Raw genomic sequence first — 20769 nt, 5'->3', positions numbered from 1 at the left:
GGTGCTGCGCAACCCCCATTGCACCCCAGGCTAATCAGCAGCACTCCCTGGTATTCCAGGGGTGGGGGCGGGGCACATCAGGCCTTCCCCACAGCACCTGTGTCCTGCTACCTTAGCTCCTTCTCGGGCCCCCCCACTTACTGCAGTATGCAGCCCCCTCACCGTCTGACAGATTGCTCCTCACCCCCAGGCCTCAGCCAGGCCCATGCGATGGGCGGCAGTTTGCAGCTGGGACAGCGAGGCTCCCGCTTGCAATGGCAGTGAGGGGCCTAAGCACCTGTCAGGCTCTGAGCTCAGGGGTTTGCTCACAGCTGCACATGGAATTGGAGGGGGCCGCCAGGCCTTAAAGCCAGAGCTCCAGGGGGCCAGCCAGCCCCTCCCCACAGGGCCCTCCTGCCTGCCTTCTCCCCCGGCCAGTGCAACGCCCCAAGTCTGCCCTGCTGCGCTCCAGGAATATGCCACTCACAGGACTCGCACCGGCTCTGTAACTCATTCTAGTCTAGGGCTGGGGTGTGGGGATGTGTGAGACTCAGGACACATGGGCCAGCTCCTGTTGTGATCCCAGCCGGCTGTGCCCTCAGCCGGGGCGTTAACCCGGCGCCTACCAGGGGAAAGGCCGGCAGTGACCCCCTCCGTCCACACGCTCCCCGTGCTCTGCCCAGCACTGTGCTCAGTCCCGCGGGCCTGGGGCGCACCGGCTCCTCGGTGATGGCAGGAGGGAAGCCTGGCAGATGTCCAGGCCATTAGCGCCTCCTCCCCCCCCCGCGGCTTTGCAGGGGGACCCTGCCACCCTTTGGTCCACGGTGATGTCGAGTGCTCTGTGGCGTGAGCCCAGCCAACGCTGCCGGACCACATCACACGCTTGCCGCTCCGGTGGGCGGCTGATGCTGCTTGGGCCCCTGCACGTGCAGCCACCAGGTGGCGCTCTCCTCTTGCTGCCTTTCTGCTGCAGAAGTTGGGGGGGGAAGGGGGGGGCACAGCAGATAAACCACTGGCTGCTCCATGGGGCTGGGGCCAGGGCCGGCCGGTTCCCACCGTGCCCCCCCCGCCCCCTGGCTTGCAGGCCTCCCCCCCCCCCCCGTCATTGCTCATTTTGGGGGTGGGGTGGGGGGGCAGTGAGCCAACCTGCCAAGTCAGGTTTGTCTTTGGGAATTACCACCAGGCCGCTGAATGACCCATAACGAGGTTCCCTGGGCGCCCTGTTGCCAGCGCGGCGCATCGTGCCCCCCCCCCCGCACCCCCCAGTACCACTGCAGCCACCGCAGTAATGTGTATGCCACCCCCCCCCAACACACAGCCCCAGCACGCACACGCACCCCCAACACACACACACACGCACCCACACACACACACAGGCGCAGCACGCACACGCCCAACACACAGCCCCAGCACACACCCACACACCCACAACACACCCCCCCCCAACACACAGCCCCAGCACACACACGCCCAACACACACACACACGCACCCACAACACACACACACACGCACCCACACACACACACAGGCGCAGCACGCACACGCACACGCCCAACACACAGCCCCAGCACACACCCACACACCCACAACACACACACCCCCAACACACAGCCCCAGCACGCCCACACACACGCCCAACACACACACACACACCCCCAACACACACACACACGCACCCACACACACACACAGCCCCAGCACACACCCACACACCCACAACACACACACCCCCAACACGCACCCCCAACACACACACACACGCACCCACACACACACACAGGCGCAGCACGCACACGCACACGCCCAACACACAGCCCCAGCACACACCCACACACCCACAACACACACACCCCCAACACACAGCCCCAGCACGCCCACACACACACACACACCCCCAACACACCCACACACCCCCCAACACACCCCAACACATACCCAACACACAGCCCCAGCACACACACACACACACACCAACACACAGCCCCAGCACGCCCACGCACCCACACACACACACCCCCACTGTGCCAACTACAACCTGCCAGGCCCAGCTAACAGGTGGGCCCCGCCTTTAGGCCTCGTGTTGAGGCCGTCCACAGAGGGGAGCCATGGACCGGGGTGGGCTGGAGCTGTCCATCCGGGGGGCGCCGGGCGCCCTCCCCAGCTGCGCGCTGGCCCCTAGAGGAGGCTGGTGCGGCTCATCTGCATGGCGCAGCCAGAGCCTGTGATCCTGCCTCTCCTGCGGGGGCTGTGTGGGGCTGGGGGGGGGTGTCACACCTGGCTTAGCATGGCTCTGTGTTGAGCCCCTGGAACCAGCATGGAGACGCCCCCCCCCCCCCCCCCCGGCTCGCCTGGCTGGCTGCACGTTCCTGGCGTGGGCTGCACGTGTGTGCCGGACCAGGGTTTCCCGGGGTCACCGTGTCCTGGCAAAACAGGAAGCAAGACAATGACGGGCCCTTTATCTCGCCGGCACATTCGTTCTAGGTGCTGACCTCATGCGGGGAGGCGGGGGGGGCGAGAGGGGCAAGGTGGGGCCAGCAGGGCCCTCCCCTTTGCCCCCTTGTGTGGGGAGGGCAAATGAAGGGCAAGGTGGGGGGGGGTGGCAGTAGGGGTGTGCGGGTGGGGGGGGGCATGTCACCTGGTAAGCGTCTTCCTTGGTTTCAGTGACAGAAGGGCCAGCCCCAGGAGCCGAGCTCTGATGGCTTGGCGTGCACCTGCCCCATGGCCAGCGCCAGCCTGGTGAAGGGAGCAGCCATTTCCGCCCCCGCCCCCCAACCGCCCGCCCCCCCACCCACGTGTAGCGACCAGTGTCTCATGCATTGCATGACCCTGCCCCCCGAGCAGGCATGTGACAAAGGCCGCGTCCATGACCCTGCAAACACAGCCAGCCCCTGTGCCAGGGACGAGAGAGCGAGTGAGAGAGAGAGTGAGTGTGTGTGTGTGTGTCCTCTAAACCGCAGCCCATGTCCCTGTCCATCCCTGGCCCCCAAAGGCTTAGGACTAAGCTGTGGGCATCTGCTGGGACAGCACCCCGCCCTCCCACCCCCCCAGCTCCAGAAAGCAGCATTTGGAGGTTGGTGGGAGGGGGAGAGGTGTTTTTTCCGGGGCCCACCGGGGTTTCCTCACCCTCTGCAGGTGGTAGTAGGTCCCGACCCTTCCTATCAGGGTGGGACACGAGGGCGAGGAAGTGAAATGTGTGACGCACAAGAGTGTGAAGTTGTTCCCTCGGCACAGTACGGAAACAAATTGGCTGCAGGCCGCACAGCCGGCTCGGGTTATGGAAGGGAGGGGGCCGCCCCGGGGGAGGGGGGGCTTGCAGGGGCCCGATGACAAAGTCCAGAGGCCCTGGGGTGAGGGTGCACCCTCTCGCAGGACCCACTCAAGGAAAACCTGAGAGGTGGGTGATAAGGCTGCCCCCACCTCCTGGAGCACCCGCTCGGGGAGTCCAGGAGGTCTCCAGTGCTGGTGGCTTCAGCCAGGACCAGCCTCCGGGGCACCGAGGGGGACTCTGCCACCTGCAGGGGGGCAGTTAATGAGGCAGAAAGCCGGCAGCTTTGCCTGCGTAAGCCCTGGCGGGGGAGCTGCAGCCGTGCAGCCATGTGAAGAATTCCCTGTGTCAGGCCTGGGGAGCTTGCCAGGCCTCGGAGAACAATCGCTGCCAGGAACCAGGGGAGAGGGGAACGGAAAATCCACTGACCGAGCAGGAGATGCAAAAGGAAACGCTGCTCATTGGTGCGGCAGGGCAGTGCGAGGCCCCGATGAGGGGCTGCTCCGATGGGTAGTGAAGGCTTGGGTGCTGGGGAGAGGTCTCCCGCATGGCTGCGCACAGGGCAGACCCTGGGCCTGCCCGCTCCTGGGCCTGAGCGCCTGGAGATTGGCCCACAGGGAAAGCCCACGGTGCCACATCTCGGGACGGGTGGAGCCAGACGCTCCTTCACCCCAGTCTGCCCACACCCCAGTGGTACGGGGAGCAGGGCAGAAAAGAAAAGGCTCCAGACTCCCCCTGGGACCCACGGCAGTGTACTAATACCAGGCCATGGCCACTGCCGGTTAAACAAGGCTCTTCCCACCTCCTCCTCACCCAGCATGCAGGGCCGGCCAAGCCCGCTGTCTGCTCAGTGCTCATCAGCAGCGGCTCACCACCTACAGCCCTGCAGCTCTTCAGAGCACCAGCAAGAGCCAAGCCCCGAGAGCAGCGCCCAGCAAAACCATGGGCCGTTTCCTTGATCCAAGGATGCCTACATCCCAGCTAACCGAGGGACACAAGCCTTGTCAGACTGGATGGGGAGGGGGCAACCAAGCTGCTAATAATAGCCAGTACCAGCTGGGTCAGAGGAAGGCGCAAGGAAACCTCCCGATGGACAGTTATGGAATAATCTGTCTTTAGGGGAAGTTCCTTCCTGACTGTTGCCAGGTCGAGGTTAGGCTTGTGCCCTGAAGCATGAGAGTTTTGGACACAGGCTTACAGCTGGCCAATGGCAAAGTTCAAACTGACCTTTCACGGGATTTGATTTTAGCCTTTGTGTTCATTTACACCCTTCTGACGGTGCCTCAGGCAAGTCTTAACCTGTCAATGCAGCATCTGGGGTGAGGGGGCCGCCCTGGTTCATCTTCAGCTCTGAATGGCTACTAAAAGGAATGAAATGCAACGCTGGCTAGCTGGGGAGGTGGTTTCTGAGCGCAGAGGGCACTGTAATGCAGCAGACAGAGGTAGAATGAGATACACCTGCTAGAAGATGAAGCCAGACACATTCAGGCACCAATTTTTAACACCAAAGAGGATTCACCAATGGAATTTACCAGGGGGTGGAGGGGAGGCTCCACGCTTGTAAGCTTTAAATCAAGCAGGGGCGCAGGGGTGTCAGTCTAAAGCAAGGTGCTCCAGCTCAGCTGTGAGGTATGGCCTCGATTCAGCCATTATCGGGTGAGGTCTGTGGGTGGGCTATACAGACTAGCTGATCATACCGGTCCATCTCTGACTTGATGGCCCAAGCCTGAATTTCAAGGGCAGCAGGCTGGAGCGGGCTAATGACCCCCAGGGATAGCCAGCAGTAACCAATGGGAAGCAGGCCCACGTGGTGGGCAAGAAAGACACAGTTGTGCTGGTGAGAGGCTTCAATAAATTTATGTACAAATAATAAAAAGCACAATAAATACAAAAGAGTCTTAAAATACAATGCCTCCATACAGCCCGACTGCTCGCTAGGCAGGTAGATTGCGGTCTTGTTCTGTCTCTGGATACAGACTCACTGTTGAGACTGGCCAGTGCAGTCTCAGGACCCAGATTGTCCTGACAAAGCATCTGCCACATCTCGGACACCAGCTCTCCTCTCTGACATGTGGACGGGGACCTTGGGCTGAGAGCAACTACCCTTTGGATCAGGAGAGAGCGACACAGAGCGCCTCCGTCCCCTGCTCCCGGCTGAAGCTCTGAGTACATCAGCAAACACTGTTGTGAGTACATCAGCAAACATTGCAACGTGCAGCTCCCACTGAAGTCAAAAAGCCAGGGGGCTTAGCCACTGACAGCGACAGAAGGATAAATTCCCCAAATCAAGGCCCTTGGTACTGGACATTTTCCTGGGCTGGGCCCTTTAGCACCATAGGGAAAAGGCAGATTCCGAGCCTGTTCTGGAAAGCGACAGGCTGGAGAGAAGTTTCGATTACACTCTGGAGTTGCCCGGCTTTACGCTGAGACACCTCCTAGTCAGGCGCAGCACAAAGCTGCCCCGGCGGAGAATCCTGGCTTGAAGCCAGCTCCGGTGGAAGAACACCGCTCCTTTGGGGCCCTGTTAAAGGCACAAACGCCCCTTGTGTGAAATTCGCCCCAGGGCAGCACAAGTGCCTAGGGCAGGCTCAAGTGGTCCAGAGGCCGCGTGCTACCACGTTTGCGCAAGGGCAAATGCCATCTCCTAGTGAGCAACGCCCGCTTGTGCAAAACAAAAAGGCGAGGCTGGCTGTGCAAACACCCATTTGCACACGGGGAGAGAGGAGATGCATGTGCTCTCACACAGCGCTCTTTAAAGGCTCAAGGCCTTTGGGAGAAGAGCTGGCTCTGCCCTTAACTTCAACGCCGCTTCTTGAACAAGGAGACACTGATCCCAGCGCGGCCAGGAAGCCGGAGGGATGGGCCCGGAGCCGGGTGGGACGGGAAGGATTTCACAGTTTTTGATGTTTTTTGCAGCTAAGCTCTGAGCTGGACAATGGGGATTTGCTGAAAGGGGGGGCAGCAGCTGCGCAGAGAGGGCAAAATAAATCCAAGCGGGTAAGGAGGCCTAGGCAGGACAAGCCGTCCAGCCTGGGTAGCATCACGGAGGGGAGAGGAAACCCGCACCAGGGCCCGTGTGAGAGTTTGCCACAGCAATGCCATGTGTCAGACACAGGGTTTCTGCCCTGGATCGAGCCAGGGGTCCCATTTGGTTTTGCTCCATCTCCCGCCCCAGATCCAAACACACCTGATGCTGACGGGCTTCTGCTTCTCTGCATGAGTGCAGAGAGCTGCCCGGTCACTGGGTCTCCCAGAGCCCTTTGGAGCCAAAGAGCAATTCCTGGCTCCTCTGCTGGAGCAGGCAGTTCAAGCCCCCCTCCCCGTCCCCGCCACTCCGGTCAGGCGGAAGCACGGGTCTGGTTTAACAATCCTCCGCCTCTTTGACATGAAAGGCTGCAGCTTACTGTCACGACTCGGGCCGCGCCGCTGACAGCGCCAGCGAGGGCGTCAAGCGCCAACCTCCGAGCGACCTCAGGCTCCCAACAATGGCCTGTTGAGCCAGGCCGGGATTAGGCACTAAGACCCTGCCGGCCGGTACAAAGCATGGGGCCGTGGTTAAAAGCCAGGGGGCTGGGGACGCACTTTCAAGTGCTCAGCACATATAAGATACGGGCCAGCGCACCGTGGCCTCGGTGTCAGCAGAAAGCCAGCCTTGCCCGGGTCCCAACAGGGCTCCGCGCGAGATGGGGGTCATTTGGAGGTGAGGCGCTGAGGATCAGAGCAGGGGGCCGTGGAAGGGTGCGTGGGAAATTGGGAGGTTGGTCCGTGGGGACTGGAGTGGGACTGGGTGGGAGACCAGGGTGGGCTCCCAAGGGTGCGGGAGGGGCGGGGAGGAGGGAACCTCTAGGACGATGGGAAAGCTAGAGATGGCCAGGATGAAGAACGGCAGCACGGCAGTTACTCCCCTGCCCCAGCCCAGCTCCATCCAGGCAGCGTGGCTGGTGGTAATCCCTGAAGATCTGGCTCCCTGGTAATGCGAGAGGCTCTCAGGAAATGCCGGGGTTCCTCGTGCTGGCTGCACCATCTCCTCGCCCACTGGCAGAGGGCACAGGGGAAGACACCTTGCCACTGGGGTGACAAAGGCATGGCTCAGTGGCACCCCTTGCCCCCAGGGAGATGAAAGGGTTAACTACAGGTTGGTCTCTGGAGAGCTGGGGGTCCAGGAAGCCCTAGGGCCCCCTCCGTATCTCTGGGGAAAAGCCCAGCGATGGGTGACGGGGCTGGGGCAAGGGGGAACCCCGAAGGCGGCAGCATCGTTCCCAAAAGGGTGGGGTGACAGGCCGATCTGATTTCCACTGGTCTGTCCCCGCCACATGGCAGGGCCCAAGGCACCCCAGCCCCACAGCAGAAGCCATGGGCCCCAAACCCCGCCCGAGTAGTGTAAACAGGCCCCATCCTCACTAAGGAGCGTCCCAGAGGGGAACAGGCCTCAGGGTCCCAGCACGTCTCCAGCTAGGAACTGGTCAGGGCCGAGGGTCTGTTACCAGGAGAGGGCGAGGCCCATGCTATGAAGACATTCCTTGGTGGCAGCTCCGTGAGTCCCCAGGGATCCTCCCAGGTCCCCGGCCTCCCAGAGCCCTACCTAGTCCTGGGAGAGGCTGGCGGCCGACTGGGGATCCTTCGGGGTCCCTTGGGGGTAGCGACAAAGTCAGAGTCTGCTGCAGGTGCCTGTGGCTGGGTCCAGATCACACTTGGGCTTCATGGAGCACGTCGGGGCTGTGGGAGGAAAGGCCTCCCCGTGCCACGCGGGGCCACCCGGCTGGCTCACTTCCGGCGCCGCATGTCCTCCATGCTGACGCGGCCCCAGACGCCCACCACGAAGGTCTCGATCTCGCACTCGTTGGCACCCCGGGCAATGCGGAAGTAGCCGTCCTCACCCCAGTGCTTGCCCCAGGAGTTTGCAGCCACCTGCAGGGAGGCAAGGAAAAGACAGTAAAAGATGTTAGCAGCCGAATCTGTGTGCAGTACGTGTGTCCAAGCACGCAGCCAGCCAGACGCACGCACAGACAGACAGACGCACGCACAGGCAGACAGACGCACGCACAGGCAGAGGCACACACAGACAGACACACGCACGCACAGGCAGACGCACGCACAGGCAGACACACGCACAGGCAGACAGACGCACGCACAGACAGACAGACGCACGCACAGACAGACAGACGCACAGGCAGACGCACACACAGACAGACAGACGCACACACAGACAGACGCACGCACACACAGACAGATGCACACACAGACAGACACACGCACACACAGACAGACAGGCGCACGCACAGACAGACAGACGCACGCGCAGACAGACAGACAGACGCACGCGCAGACAGACACACACACAGACAGACAGACGCACACACAGACAGACGCACGCACGCACAGGCAGACGCACGCACAGACAGACAGATGCACGCACAGACGCATGCACAGATGCACTCATACAGCCAGACGCACACATAGACACCTGCACACAGCCAGACACGCACAGCCAGCTATGCAAGCACACAGACACACAGCCAGCCTGATGCACACCAAGAAAGATGCATGCAGCCAGCCAGACATGCGTGGGCCCAGTCAGACAGACAGACAGATGCACACAGCCAGATGCACTCACGCACAGACACACGCACACAGCCAGCCACACACGCACAGTCAGACAGCCGCACCCGCACACAGCAGTGCCCTGGAAAGCACCCCTTCCCTTCCCTGGTGCTGACCCAAATTTTGGAACAACTGAAGAGGCTGCCCTGCAATGGCTCCATCCCTGGTTCTGTGCCAGCCGCAGCCCGTGCCAGCTGGGAATCGCTGGTCTGTCCTGGGGAGACCCGCAGTCCCGTCACACACGCTGAATAAAGCTGCTGGCTCCTGATCTGAATCCTGAGCCTTAGCATGCCCATGTCTGGCCTCTACAGTGCCCCAGCACACAACCAACTGCCTTGCCCAGGTAGCTCGAGGACTGGCCCCATACGGAAGGTCATGGCCTGGGGGGGTTGATGGCACCTCTGCAGCGTCACCGGGACTCGGGAAGCCGAGCAGCGCCGGTGGGACGCTGACCCTCCCGCCACTCTCAACCCTACCCATGCAGCCCCCAGCACAGGGGGGCTGCGATTACAAGGGCGCTTCATGGTCAGCGCGACACTCACCCAGTACTTCTGAGTCTGCCCCTGGGGCGTCCTCTCTTCTCCCCACCTGCGGCAGGATCGAAAGGAGCCGAAGGTTAGAGGCGGGGGTCTGGTTCTGGGTCAGGGTGGGAACAGCGCAGCCCCAGCCCCAGCGGATCCGGCCCCTCAATCCTAGCCACGCAGGAGAAGCCATGGAGGCCAAGTTCTGGCACTTTTCTCCCCTACAAGGCAGCTACTTGGATCAGTGCCAGTGAAACTGGACAGCCCTGAAGCCAGTTAAAACCCAGCAGCAAGGCTGAGCGTAACCCCTGGATCAGATGCACCCCGCTCCTCTGAGTCCTTCCTTTTCATGTGCTCCCACCCTTGAGCAAACCCAAGAGGAGGGGATTGAAGACTTGGCCCAATCCCCCGGAGCCGTCCGACCCTTGCCTTGTGCCCCAGGGTGAGCCAGAGGCGACCCCACTCGTGAGTCCCTCTCCCCCATCACACGCTCGGTCGTGATTCTGAACGGCGTGGAAACCTGGCACGGGGGGGACCTGGCCGGCTGGTTCGGCTTTGCAAGGTGCCGGCTGCGACTCTCCCGTGAGCCGATGGAGAGAACACAAGGGGGAAGGAGCCTCCTGCCCCTCTCTTGCCTGCCCGGGGCTTGCTCTGGGCATCAGGTTTTTCCTTCAGCCCCCAGCCGGGCTGTTGCCCATGGGATTGTTTTGCTCTTGGTGTTGGAACTGGTAACCACAGCAACACTCCGTTTACTGTCAGTTCACCGGTTTGGGTAGCCGGCTGGAGGGGTCCCGGGGCCAGGGGTTTGTTTAGCTTTGCCGGTTTCCTGGCTCGCGGAGACGGTGCGGAGCCCCGAGGTCCCGGCTCCCGCCCACGGGCCAAGCTCGCTCCCGGAACCCAGCCAGGCAGAGTCAGCCGTGGGGAGGGGAGTCGAGTGCTCAGGGATGTGAGCCAGGAACAGAGGGGGCAAGTGCTGGGCAACCTTCCCCCGCACAGCTCTGCCGGGCCCCTCACTCCCAGCCCCGGCTGTGCCAGTCCTGGGCCCCGCACAGCTCTGCCGGGCCCCTCACTCCCAGCCTCGGCTGTGCCAGTCCTGGGCCCCGCACAGCTCTGCCGGGGCCCCTCACTCCCAGCCCCGGCTGTGCCAGTCCTGGGCCCCGCACAGCTCTGCCCTACTTCAGGCCTGCAGCCAAGTGTGCCAATGCACCTCAACCCTGCTCTGCAGCCCGCCCCCAATGCTGCTGCTGGCCTGCCCTGGCCTAGCGGATACAGAGACGCCGTCCAGTTGCCCTTCACTCTGTCCACTCCAAAGAGGACAGGTGGCTGCATTAACCCTCGCTGACCTCGGGTCTCTCATGCCCCCTTGGTACTGCAGCCGGGCCAGAATATACAGGTGCAGCCGCCTTTATCCTGCTCGGGAAGGAGCTGATTTCCAGGGTGCTCTGCACCCCCAACGCCTGCTGAAGGAGCTGCAGGGGCTCAGTGCTCTCGGGAAACCAGACTTGCTTTGGTGGAGGGGCCTGACTTTGGCTGTAGGGGCAGGGCTGTCGGCCCACACCCTGCGATCATTTGGCCCCACTGCCTGGCCTACCGGCAAGAAACCAGCCAGATACGGGCTGACCCAGCTGGAAGGGGACCTGGAACATTTCCAAGGGCTCATTCCGAGCTCCCCAGCGCCAGAGGCCACGTCACCACGTGGCAGCCGCAAACCTGAGCCAAGCGGCTTGCGGGCCCAGGAAGCGGGCAAGCCGGGGCAGCCACCCAGAGGTGGAAACACAGAAGGCTTGTGTCCTTTGTGTCTGCCTGGCAGCACCCCGAGCGGGTGGCGGAGGCCGACATGCTATTCTTGGCTCTACCTGTTGATCTGGATCAGACCCTGCTAGAAACAGGACATTCCACTGTCCCTAGGGCTCAGCCCAGTCTTGTTCTGCATCTGGGGCACCTGTCTCACAGCTTAACAACCCTCCCTGGAAGGTCTGTGGCTAAGGGTTTGATGCTACTGACTCCCTGTGTGACCTTGGACACGTCCCTCAGTCTCTCAGTGCCTCGGTTCCCCACCTGTGAAATGGGGGAACAATCCTTCCTTTGTCTGCTTGAACCAGCTCCCGCTCCGGCTGCACCTGGCACAACGGGGCTCAGATCTCCTCCTGCAGCATAAACCTGCAGCATAAACCACCCTCTCCTGGCCCCCTCACCACCCTCCTTCATGCCAGCCCCTCAACCCTGCGCCAACCCCACCGTTCCACCCTCAATAACTGCTCACCCCGCCTGGTGTCGGACAGTCTGAGCCGGCTGCATCCCCACCTCCCAGCAGGCTGGGCTGCTGTCTGCTCCCCATTGGCCACTGCCTTTCCCGGAAGGCAGTAGCCCAGCGGGGCTGCAGGGGAGCTCAGCTAGCTAGCAGCAGTAGGGGGTGTCCCAGTGTGAGCCCCGTCACGAGGGGGTGCTGTAGACCACACCACCCTCCTCCGGCGGGGACAGCCACCCTCCAGGGCGGCTTGCCTGCTCGCTGCATCCCCAGGGGCTCGATGGGTGCAAACCTGGGGTTCGACCCACACCTCTCGGAGCGAGGCAAAGCGTCTGAGTGGGACTCGCCGCAGGCTGGGCCCAAAGCACTGGACCCGCTTCCCCCTCCTGTCATCTCCTCCCCGCGCTTCCACTCCAGCCCAAGGAAGGGGCACTCCTTTCCTCCACCGCAGGGAAAATGTCTTCCCAGACCGAGGGAGCTTTTCCCAAGAGCAGCGCCTAGAACTGACGCAGTGGAGAGATCAGGCAGGACCAGGAGTCAGGGCGGGACGTGCTCCCAGCTGGGCCGTCCGTGCCATCCTGGGGACATGGACGGTGGTGCCAACAGGGGGAACAATCATTCGGTGTAATAGTGAGAACAAGGCAGGCGGACAGGGCTGTCAGCGCTTTACACCACCCACCACACAGGTACCATCATCCATACAGCCAGGGATGCTTCCCCGGGTGCAGAGCATGCTGGAGTTGCTCCCCCACCCCTCTGCCCATTGCTCCATCCCCGATCCTGCACCCACGAGGGGCCAAGGCAGGTTTTCCCATTAACTGCCATAGGGGCAGGATCCCGGTCTCAGCCTCTCAAGCTGCACCAGCTTTTCACAGCAGCAGCCCCGGCTGCTTCCAAGCACACACCCAACACCCGGCCTGCAACCGAGCCCCGCAGCCTGGCGCTCTGCACTCAGCGCAGAAGCTCAGGGGTGGAAGAGCAGAGGGGCTGCGGATCGGGCTTGAGGGGCACCAGCAAAGCTGCATATGGGGCCCCAGGACGGGAAGAGCAGAGGGCAGGGCAGGCTGGTACAACTATTCCAGCCTGTGCCAGGCTCTGGCCGCCTCCCGCTCTCACGAGAACTAAACCCACCCTGTGTTTTTCTTCAAGCAAAGAAAACGTATTTGTTTCGCCTCTTTGCTTTGACAAGGCTCTGTTTGAACTGGCCTAGGCAGGCTCGCTCAGACATGGGTCTCTTGGGATGCGTTTCTGCCATGCAGCCTCCACCCCACAGAGTCCAGTGGCTCCCAGAGATGAGCTGCCCCCCACCCGGGGCGCCGCCAGAGGAAAAGCTCTTACCCCACCCTGCCCCGAAGGGAGTGGCCCTGTCTGGCTGCCATCCTTTCTCTGGCCTCTGCCCTCCCCGCAGGGCCCCGCAATGTACTTTGGTTCCTCATTCCAGGGAGGGCGCCGGCCTGGCACGCGTTCAATGCCCTTCGCCACTGCCCCCCCTCCAAATACACAGCACTCGGCCCCTTCAGCAAACAGCCCAGTGCCTCAGTGTGACATCTCCCTCCAATAAACCCAGCCAGCCAACAGCCTCCCACCAACACCCCCTCGAAACGCCTGACTCCCCTCCCCTCCGCCCCACCTCGACACACCACTAATTCCAACAGTTGCCCACGCCCCCATCTCCCTCCCCGACACCTTCTCAAACACCCACATAACCCTCCCCAGCACCTCTGGCACGGGTACAAGAGGCCCTCCTTACCCTGTGATTTTCACCGAGTGGGTACCGTGTCTCCGGTGGTGCTCCGGCTTCCCAGCCATCACCGGCGTGTGCCGATAGACTCCGCTCTTGTACACGAAGAAATCCTCGTGAACCTCCATGATGGCTGCAGACGGGGAGGAAAAAGCAGTGTCATCACGGGGCGAGGGGACAGCTACACGTCAGCTGGGTGTGCAGGGCCCATGCTGCCCCCTTCAAGCCAGATTTCTTTCCCAGGTGATCCCCTCTATCCTCTGCCCCTCTGGTGTCGGTAGCTAGGTGACCTTGGTGGAGGGAGGTTGTATGTACCGCCTCTTTAAATTTCCTGAGCCATTTTGTGAGAGGTGGAGTTAATGCAGCATGCTCAGGCAAAGACGCACACACTGTGCTCTCTCTCCCCAAGCTGACTTCACTTTTGTTCTTTGTTGTTTGGTTGCTTAATCTAAATGGAAAGTCAGCCAGGCTGAATATATATGGGAGTCTCATGCAGATGGGGAGAACACAGCTGGGTTTTCGAGCAGGATTTCTCCCTCCCCTTTGGACTGCTCTGGCCGAGGGAGCTTTTACAAAATGTATTATCGTGCCGATTAAAAACCAAACCAAGGGGAATTTGAGATCAGCTCCCTGCAGTTAATAATTGAACATGGTCCTGGTGATGCACAGCCCCCATTTGTGAGGAGGGAGCAGGAAGGGCCCCAGCATCAGTGACCATTAATCAGCTGAACTGGGGCTTTACCAATCACACGGCTTGTTAACCATTAACCAGCCTCGCCCTGCCTGCCAAAGGGAGCGTGTGTGCATGGAGGTGGTATGCAAGGTGTTTACCAGTGTGGGTACCCACTGGTGCTGAGATGGGGAGGGGAGGCCACTAGCTAGCTCGGCGGGACACTTAAGGCCCTTGGTTTTCTGGTTTTACTGAAAATGTCCCAGGTTTTACAAAAGCTAGCATTGGGTTTTTCGTGATTTTCACCCGAATTTTAGACCACTCAGGTACAGGAATAGAACAATGATGTTAAGAAAATCCAGTAGAGCAGAGTTGTGTTTAGGCTGTAATAAGTTAGACAAAGTGTACCCGGGAGGCTGTTAAAGTAAGACCGTGGAGTGCGTGTGAACCGGGAATGTGCAATCCATGAACTAAACCACCACACGCGGCAGCTTTTACTTCAGTCCTCTTACTCTGCTCCGTGTCTGGCCTCCCATCCGCCAATATTAATCCTGATATTTACCCAGAAACCGGTGAAGTTAATTTTTCGCCGCTGATTTCTGATCCTTTAAAAAGTGTTTGTAATAAACACTAATACAGTCCTGGGAAATCGTAAAGAAAAATAAAACCTGAAAACGAAGGGCCTTTGGTATAGTCCATGAAATGGACTCATGACAGATTTAAAGACTGGCGGACGATTCTTTTGTAAATGTTGAAACAAACACTTGCTGTACATCTGCGGCTTTGTGTCTGTATGCTGCCTGGAGCGATGGGATTTTGGCTAGCCGTTAATGAGCATGATTACTAATAGGTCGTTCAGGCCCAAACCTGGGCATCATCTTGGATTTGGCGGCCTCTATTGTTATTTATTACAATTTGTATTGTGGGACAATTGTGGGCCCTGAGTCACAGACCAGGACCCCGTTGCGCTAGGAGCTGTACAAACACAGTACAAAGAGATGGTCCTTGTCCTAGACCCACACCCAGGCTGCGTCTAATTCTTGCCCCCTCTTTCGACATGATGGGATCCTGCTCCCTGAATCAGGAATGGACCCCGTTTGCTGTCCCATTGGGAAGCACATGGGATTAAGCGTGGCCTCAGGCAGCGAACACTCAGGACACGAGCCCATGTCGAAGGGGCCAGTCTTTTCTACTCCACACAGGTTCTCACACCACGCTCGCCTCCACAGTACCCGAGGGCTAGATTCACAAAGCACCGATGCCCAAAATGTAGACCCTCAAAACCCTGCTGAGCTGCTTCCGAACCTATGTTTCCGCTAGGAAAGACCCCGGTTTTTCAGCTGGCCGGCACGCAGAGCCCCCTGGCCTTGCTGAGCTGGTCTGGGCCTAAGCCCCGATGGGATCCTTGAAGCCCAGCACTCGAGGCTAATGTCTCCCCTGTCAGCTCCACCCCAAGGTCCTGGAGACGGGTGCCGGATGCGGCCAGGGATAGCAACAGAGGGGCAGCCGCAGGAGGGACGTGCCCCCTTTACCCCACTCCTGGGGGGAGAAGGAGCAGCCCAAATGGAAGCCAACCACCTAGCCCCCCTCCTCTGCATTAGCCAGGGACTAGTAACAGGGTCTGCAGGAGAGGGAGGGGGCTCCCTGGGGCTGTGCAGCGTCTGTTTTGCAGCGTCTGTGCCAGAGTCGGATGGGGAGGGGATTCCCTATGGCAGATGGTGGGTGGGTCCAGACCAGCTGGCGCATCCCTTACCTTGCACAGGTCCATTCTCCATCAGCTCCTTCATGATCTCCTTCTCCTGCAAACACAGAGCAGGGCTGGGTCACACACGGGCCGGGAAGTAGTGGCAGCTGGGAGACCCTGGGCTTTAATCTTGGCACTGCCCTTGCCCCACCCCTCCAATGCCCTCCCCATTGGAGCCTCCTGTCCCTGAGCGAGTGGGATTAGCCTCCAGCCTCCCGGACCAGCCCAGGGCCAGCCAGCGTTAACCCCTCGGGGGCTGGACTCCGCCCGCAGAGGGCTCCGGGCGGGGCAGCCGCACTTACGCTGGAGGAGAGGCGGTAGGCGGGGGTCGACTGGTAGATCTCGTTGGAGTGGGCCTGGGGGTTAGGGCACTGCTGGGTGGCTTGCCTCTTCCCTCTGCCCATGGAGCGACTTTGCATCATGCAGGGCCGGCCTGTGTGGGCACTGTCCTTCTCCCAGCTGGTGAAGGGGTAGCAGCTGTCAGTCACCACCCTGAGAGGCAAGAGTGGGGGTTAGAGAGGGATGCACAGCGGCAGGTGGGACAAAGCACCAGCCCCAGCAGGCCCAGCCCATGGGCTGCCCCCCAGCACAGGGACGATGGGACGGGGAGTGCTGGGATGCTCGGTGCAGCTCCAGGATGGCTTGACCAAGATGCTGGCCCCGTTTCAGATTGGAGGGGACCGTGCCAGGGGACGGCTCATTCTCTGGGCAATGCCAGCCTGTTCTTGGGCACAGTGCAACAAGTCCTTCCCTCTCTCCCCCCACTAGTTTTTTCAATGCCCCTTGATTCCAACCCATCACTCTTCCGCTGTTCCAGCCCTGGGCTTCCCCCAACCCCAGCCTCAGCCCCCCGCTATATTCCTGCCCCCTCCTCACACAGCTCTCCATCCTGAGCCGCAGGCCGCCACTCTCCGAGCCCTGAACCCCCCAGACACAGCTCGGCTGATTCATTCCACCTCTGCCCTGCAGCCCCCTTCCCCGCTGCCCCACTCCGGGGCTCCCACCCCTGCCCAAAGCTCTGCCGATGCCCTTCCACACTCACCCTCTCCTGCGCAGATACCACCAGGCCCGGTCGATCCGGCCCCCGCTGCAGCCCTGCTGGTTCCGGGTGTCACACGAGATCAGGTTCTGGGGGGACAGGGCGGGCGTCATGTGCCCCATGGAATGGATGGCGATCCTGTCCGATGCCACCGCTTGGGGGAAACTCACATGGTTAGGAGGTTCCTAATGTAACAGATACAACTCTTCTCCCTTTCCCCCAGCCAATCAGCCTCACCCCCAGGGGCCCAATCCGGGACAGGGAGCAGCTGGCTCTTGGCCCTAAGGGTGGGTCAAAGCTGCAGGTCGTTCCAGCTTTGCAAAATGAAGTCGGGGGCAACTGGGAGCCAGGGCCCATCCTACCCACCACGCCAATGGCAGCAAGGTGCGGAAGTGGCAGGGGTCTTCCAGTGAGTGGGTACGGAGGGCTCCTTCTCTCTGCACCAGCCACCCTTCAGCCTCCTGCTGGGGCACACAGCCTGGCACTCCTGCCCAACGGGCATCTTACCTGCTGTAGAGAAAGCCCAGGAGCCGGCGCAATTGCCCTGGTCCAGGGGCTCGAGGATCAACCCGGGCCATTTGTCAGCTGCGTTGAAATGGCTGGGGAGCCACTCATTGGTGTCCATGCTCATCTGCAGAGGCAGAGACAGGGAGCCTCAGCGGGCCACAGGGGCTCAGTGCCAGAGCACCAGGGACACCACGGCCGAGGGCGGCTGGATTTCCAGGCTGCATTCAAGAGAGGAGCCCTTCTAGAGAAGATACCCCAGGGCCAGCTGAGAGCCTGGCCTCTTCCCCTTTCCCCAGGAGCCTTTGCTCCCTACTCCTGCCAAAAGCATCCTGCAGGATCCAAACCTCCCCCAAGTAGGCAATCAACCCTAACCCACTTGGTGGGCTTGTGGTTAAAGCACTGGGCTGGGACTCAGGAGCTCTGGGCCGGTTCCTGGCTCTGCCACTGACTCTGTGCAGGTCACTTGGGCTCAGAGGTATTTAGGTGTCTAATTCCCATTGGCTTGGATAAGTTTTCAAAGTGCCTAAGTCCCTTCTTCGAAAGGGACAGGCATGTAAGAGCCTAAGTCTCTTTGGAAGTCAATGGGATTTGGGCTCCTAATTGACTTGGGTTCTGTGGAAATTTTCACCCTCTGCATCTCTGTTCCCCAACTGCAAAACGGGGACATGAATCCTTCCTCTCTCTCGTCTAGTGACACTGCCAGCACCTTGGGGCAGGGCTGTCTCTCCCTGGGTGTGTGCACTGGGGGCCCTGAACTCAGGTTCCAGCTTCTTGGGTTACTGTAACAACAACAGGCTTTCTTTAAACTCGGCTGAATTGCAGAGGTCCCCGGGTCACCCTCCAACGGCAGAACAAATGGCAGCCTTTAGTTTTTGGTGTGAATTGAGGAAGTCCTTCCTGGGCAACGCAGCCCAGCCCCCGGCCGGCTGCCAGCCATGCACCAGGGCGGATGCAATTAGAGTGAGGAGCGTTTATGTGTGATCAGGAAATGTCTCTAAAAATACACATGGTCAGAGAGTGAAGGACACTGCTTTGGACAGTGGTCCACCCGTGCCGCCGAGCTCATAGGGAAGGCGGGCTGATGTTTGCGCTATGTTCTCTCCTGAGCAAGCTCGCGCCAACAACAGGAGCAGTCCAAGAAAAACAAAGCCAGGCCATAACAACAGTGACCCTTCTTTCCCTCCCCCGCGCCTTGATGATCTCAAGGTTCCCAGCAGGAGGAGGGGTAAATATGGTCTGCTGGGACTGGGGTCAGCACAAGACTATTTCAGGGCTCTGCTCTGCCCTTGGAGTTTCCTTCCTTCCTTGGTGGAAAGAGGCTGCCAGCCGGCAAGGTGCGGAGACGCCGGAGTGAAGGAGAACGGTGTAAACACCTTGACCATACAGACTCGCCCCGTCCCTGCAAGAGCGTACCCAGCCAGGATCGCACCCAAGGGCTCTGACCCCAAAGTACAGGCCTCTAAAGCCTCTAAGGCACTAGCTCCGGTCAGCAAGAGCAGGGTTGGGTGTGGATCAACCACCTAGCACACTTGGCCAGGGCGCTACCCGCAGCCTGGCCTGGCTTGGGGTTGCTGCACTGCTGCCTGCCGTCACCACCAGGAGGCGCTGTTGGGGATGCTGCCCTGAGGTTGTTAACGGAATCTGAGCACGCTACCTCCTGACCACCCCGACCTTTGCCACCCCCACATCATGGCAACATCAGGTCCCCTCCCAACCGGGGCGCCATGCGTCGGGCAGGGGCAGCCCCCAACCTGAGTGGACGTAGCCCCCGTGCCTGGCTTAGAAGAGTACAGGGAATCCTCGAGAATGGGAAAGCGGAATGAAATATGGCCTTTCCCCCCATTCGCACCTCTTCCTGCCCTGGCTCAGCCTATCCCCAAGTCCTGGGTCAAGCAGAAGCGCCAAGAGACAAAAAAAAAAAAAAAGGCAGCAAGCGAACAATAGCACAAGCTGGAATAACGGCCTGTCCCATCCGCTGACAGCCTGGGTTTCCTGCCCGGCTGAGCCAGCTAACTTCCCCCCGGCCCCCACTGGAAAAACAGCATCTTGCTCTCCAAGAATGTGCTTGGAAAAGAATGAGCCTGAGCATGCCCTGTCGCTCTTCCACCCGCCCCGGCAGGGGCCGCCCTCCGCGGTGAACGGGGCCGCGCTGGACAGGAGCAGAGCCCAGGCGACATCAGGGTCGTGCCCTGGCAGCCCCGGCCCGCGTGTTTGTTCTAGCAGGAGCCTTTGGGGACAGGATGCGTGCGGGGTAATGCACCGTGCAGCGGGCTGGCTTTGCAGACTCAGCAGTGGTACAGCAGGGGCCTGGGGGGCCGGCGCGGACCTCGCTTTCCGATGGGAAACAAACAGGGGAAGGAAAGGAAAAGAATTCAGGGACTGCAAGGCTGAAGCTACTGAGCTGGGGTTTCCAGACAGGCCTAATAAGTTTCCTGGGGACAGGCCTAATAAGACCCCCACGGAGCCCCTGCTACAGGCCCGGGAGTATCTGCCCACTTCAGTCTTCAGCCAAAGCATGGCGCCATTTCCAGCACAAGGGGCAAGGCCCTGCCAGGATAGGAAGGAGGGTCAGCGCTGGACTGGGCCAATTCCCAGCTCAGACACAGACACCCAGTATGACCTTGGTCAAGTCACTTAATCTGCCCCGTGCCTCAGTGCTCATCTGTATAATGGGGGCAATGCCCCGCACAGAGATCAGATCCCAGCTGCAGGCTGGGACGGGAGAGTTGGTCTCAAGTGGACAGGTACTAAACAGCCCAGGAACAACACAGGGGAATGTAACCCAACCCCCACCCTATTCAAGGCCTGGGCCAGGCAAGACAGACTCACCTGCAGCTCGTTCATGTTCATGACCGTGGGGGGTGGTTTGATGGTCCCCAGCCGGTGGCGGACCCCTTCATCCAGCGTCATCCCCCAGAAATGGCTGTAGTTGGCGGCTCTCCAGCTAGCGAGGGACAGGTGCAGGTCCGATTAGAGGGCAAAGAAACCCCTGACGTGCTCACGACCCCAGGCGCGGAAAGCACCTCATGGCTCAGTCTGAAGCTGTAGAGTGTTGACCAGCCCCACCCCCTGGACGTGCTATTTGGGGGCATGAGGGTGTTTAAGACAGAGATGGGCCTGGACCAAAACCCTGGGCTGCAGGGCTCACGTCTGGGCACCTCAGGACTTGAGAAAGCCCAGCGCCAGATTCCTCCCCTCCAAGGTCAGCGTGGCCCATTCCAGAGACGCTCACCTCAAGCGCAGGACTCTGGTTTGGCCCCTGGCACAGAGAGGGATCCTAGCCACACCGTCCTAGGCACTTATCTGGGCCCTGTTACGGTGGCATCAGCATTGTAATACACTGACTCTCTCAACACCCCGGGGAGGCAGGGGAGGGCGGTGCTATTATCCCCAACGTACAGATGGGGAATGGAGCCACCGAGAGGCTAAGGGACTTGCCCAAGGTCACACTA

General features: G+C 60.5%; 1 protein-coding gene across 4 annotated transcripts in view; it reads right to left on the bottom strand.

Moving 5' to 3' along the window:
- Positions 1 to 5084: 5084 nt before the first annotated feature.
- The window catches only part of TINAGL1 (tubulointerstitial nephritis antigen like 1), a 30262-nt gene continuing 14577 nt past the window's right edge, over positions 5085 to 20769 (bottom strand). For 2 of the 4 annotated variants that reach the window (XM_073317628.1, XM_073317626.1), the window contains 7 exons: positions 20147 to 20261; positions 17318 to 17441; positions 16814 to 16964; positions 16074 to 16263; positions 15781 to 15826; positions 13367 to 13490; positions 5085 to 8154 (listed from right to left, as the gene is read on the bottom strand). In XM_073317628.1, the coding sequence (XP_073173729.1) occupies positions 7932 to 8154; positions 13367 to 13490; positions 15781 to 15826; positions 16074 to 16263; positions 16814 to 16964; positions 17318 to 17441; positions 20147 to 20261 (973 nt within the window). In that variant the 3' untranslated portion in view covers positions 5085 to 7931. Of the gene's footprint in view, positions 8155 to 9389; positions 9436 to 13366; positions 13491 to 15780; positions 15827 to 16073; positions 16264 to 16813; positions 16965 to 17317; positions 17442 to 20146; positions 20262 to 20769 lie in introns of all 4 variants that reach the window. The other 2 variants (XR_012155616.1, XM_073317629.1) reach the window with 2 other exon arrangements.

Source organism: Lepidochelys kempii, chromosome 19, assembly GCF_965140265.1.
Source record: "Lepidochelys kempii isolate rLepKem1 chromosome 19, rLepKem1.hap2, whole genome shotgun sequence".
Lineage (NCBI taxonomy): Eukaryota > Metazoa > Chordata > Testudines > Cheloniidae > Lepidochelys > Lepidochelys kempii.
The sequence above is the reverse complement of the archived record's forward strand: the minus strand, read 5'-3'. Positions and strand labels throughout refer to the sequence as shown.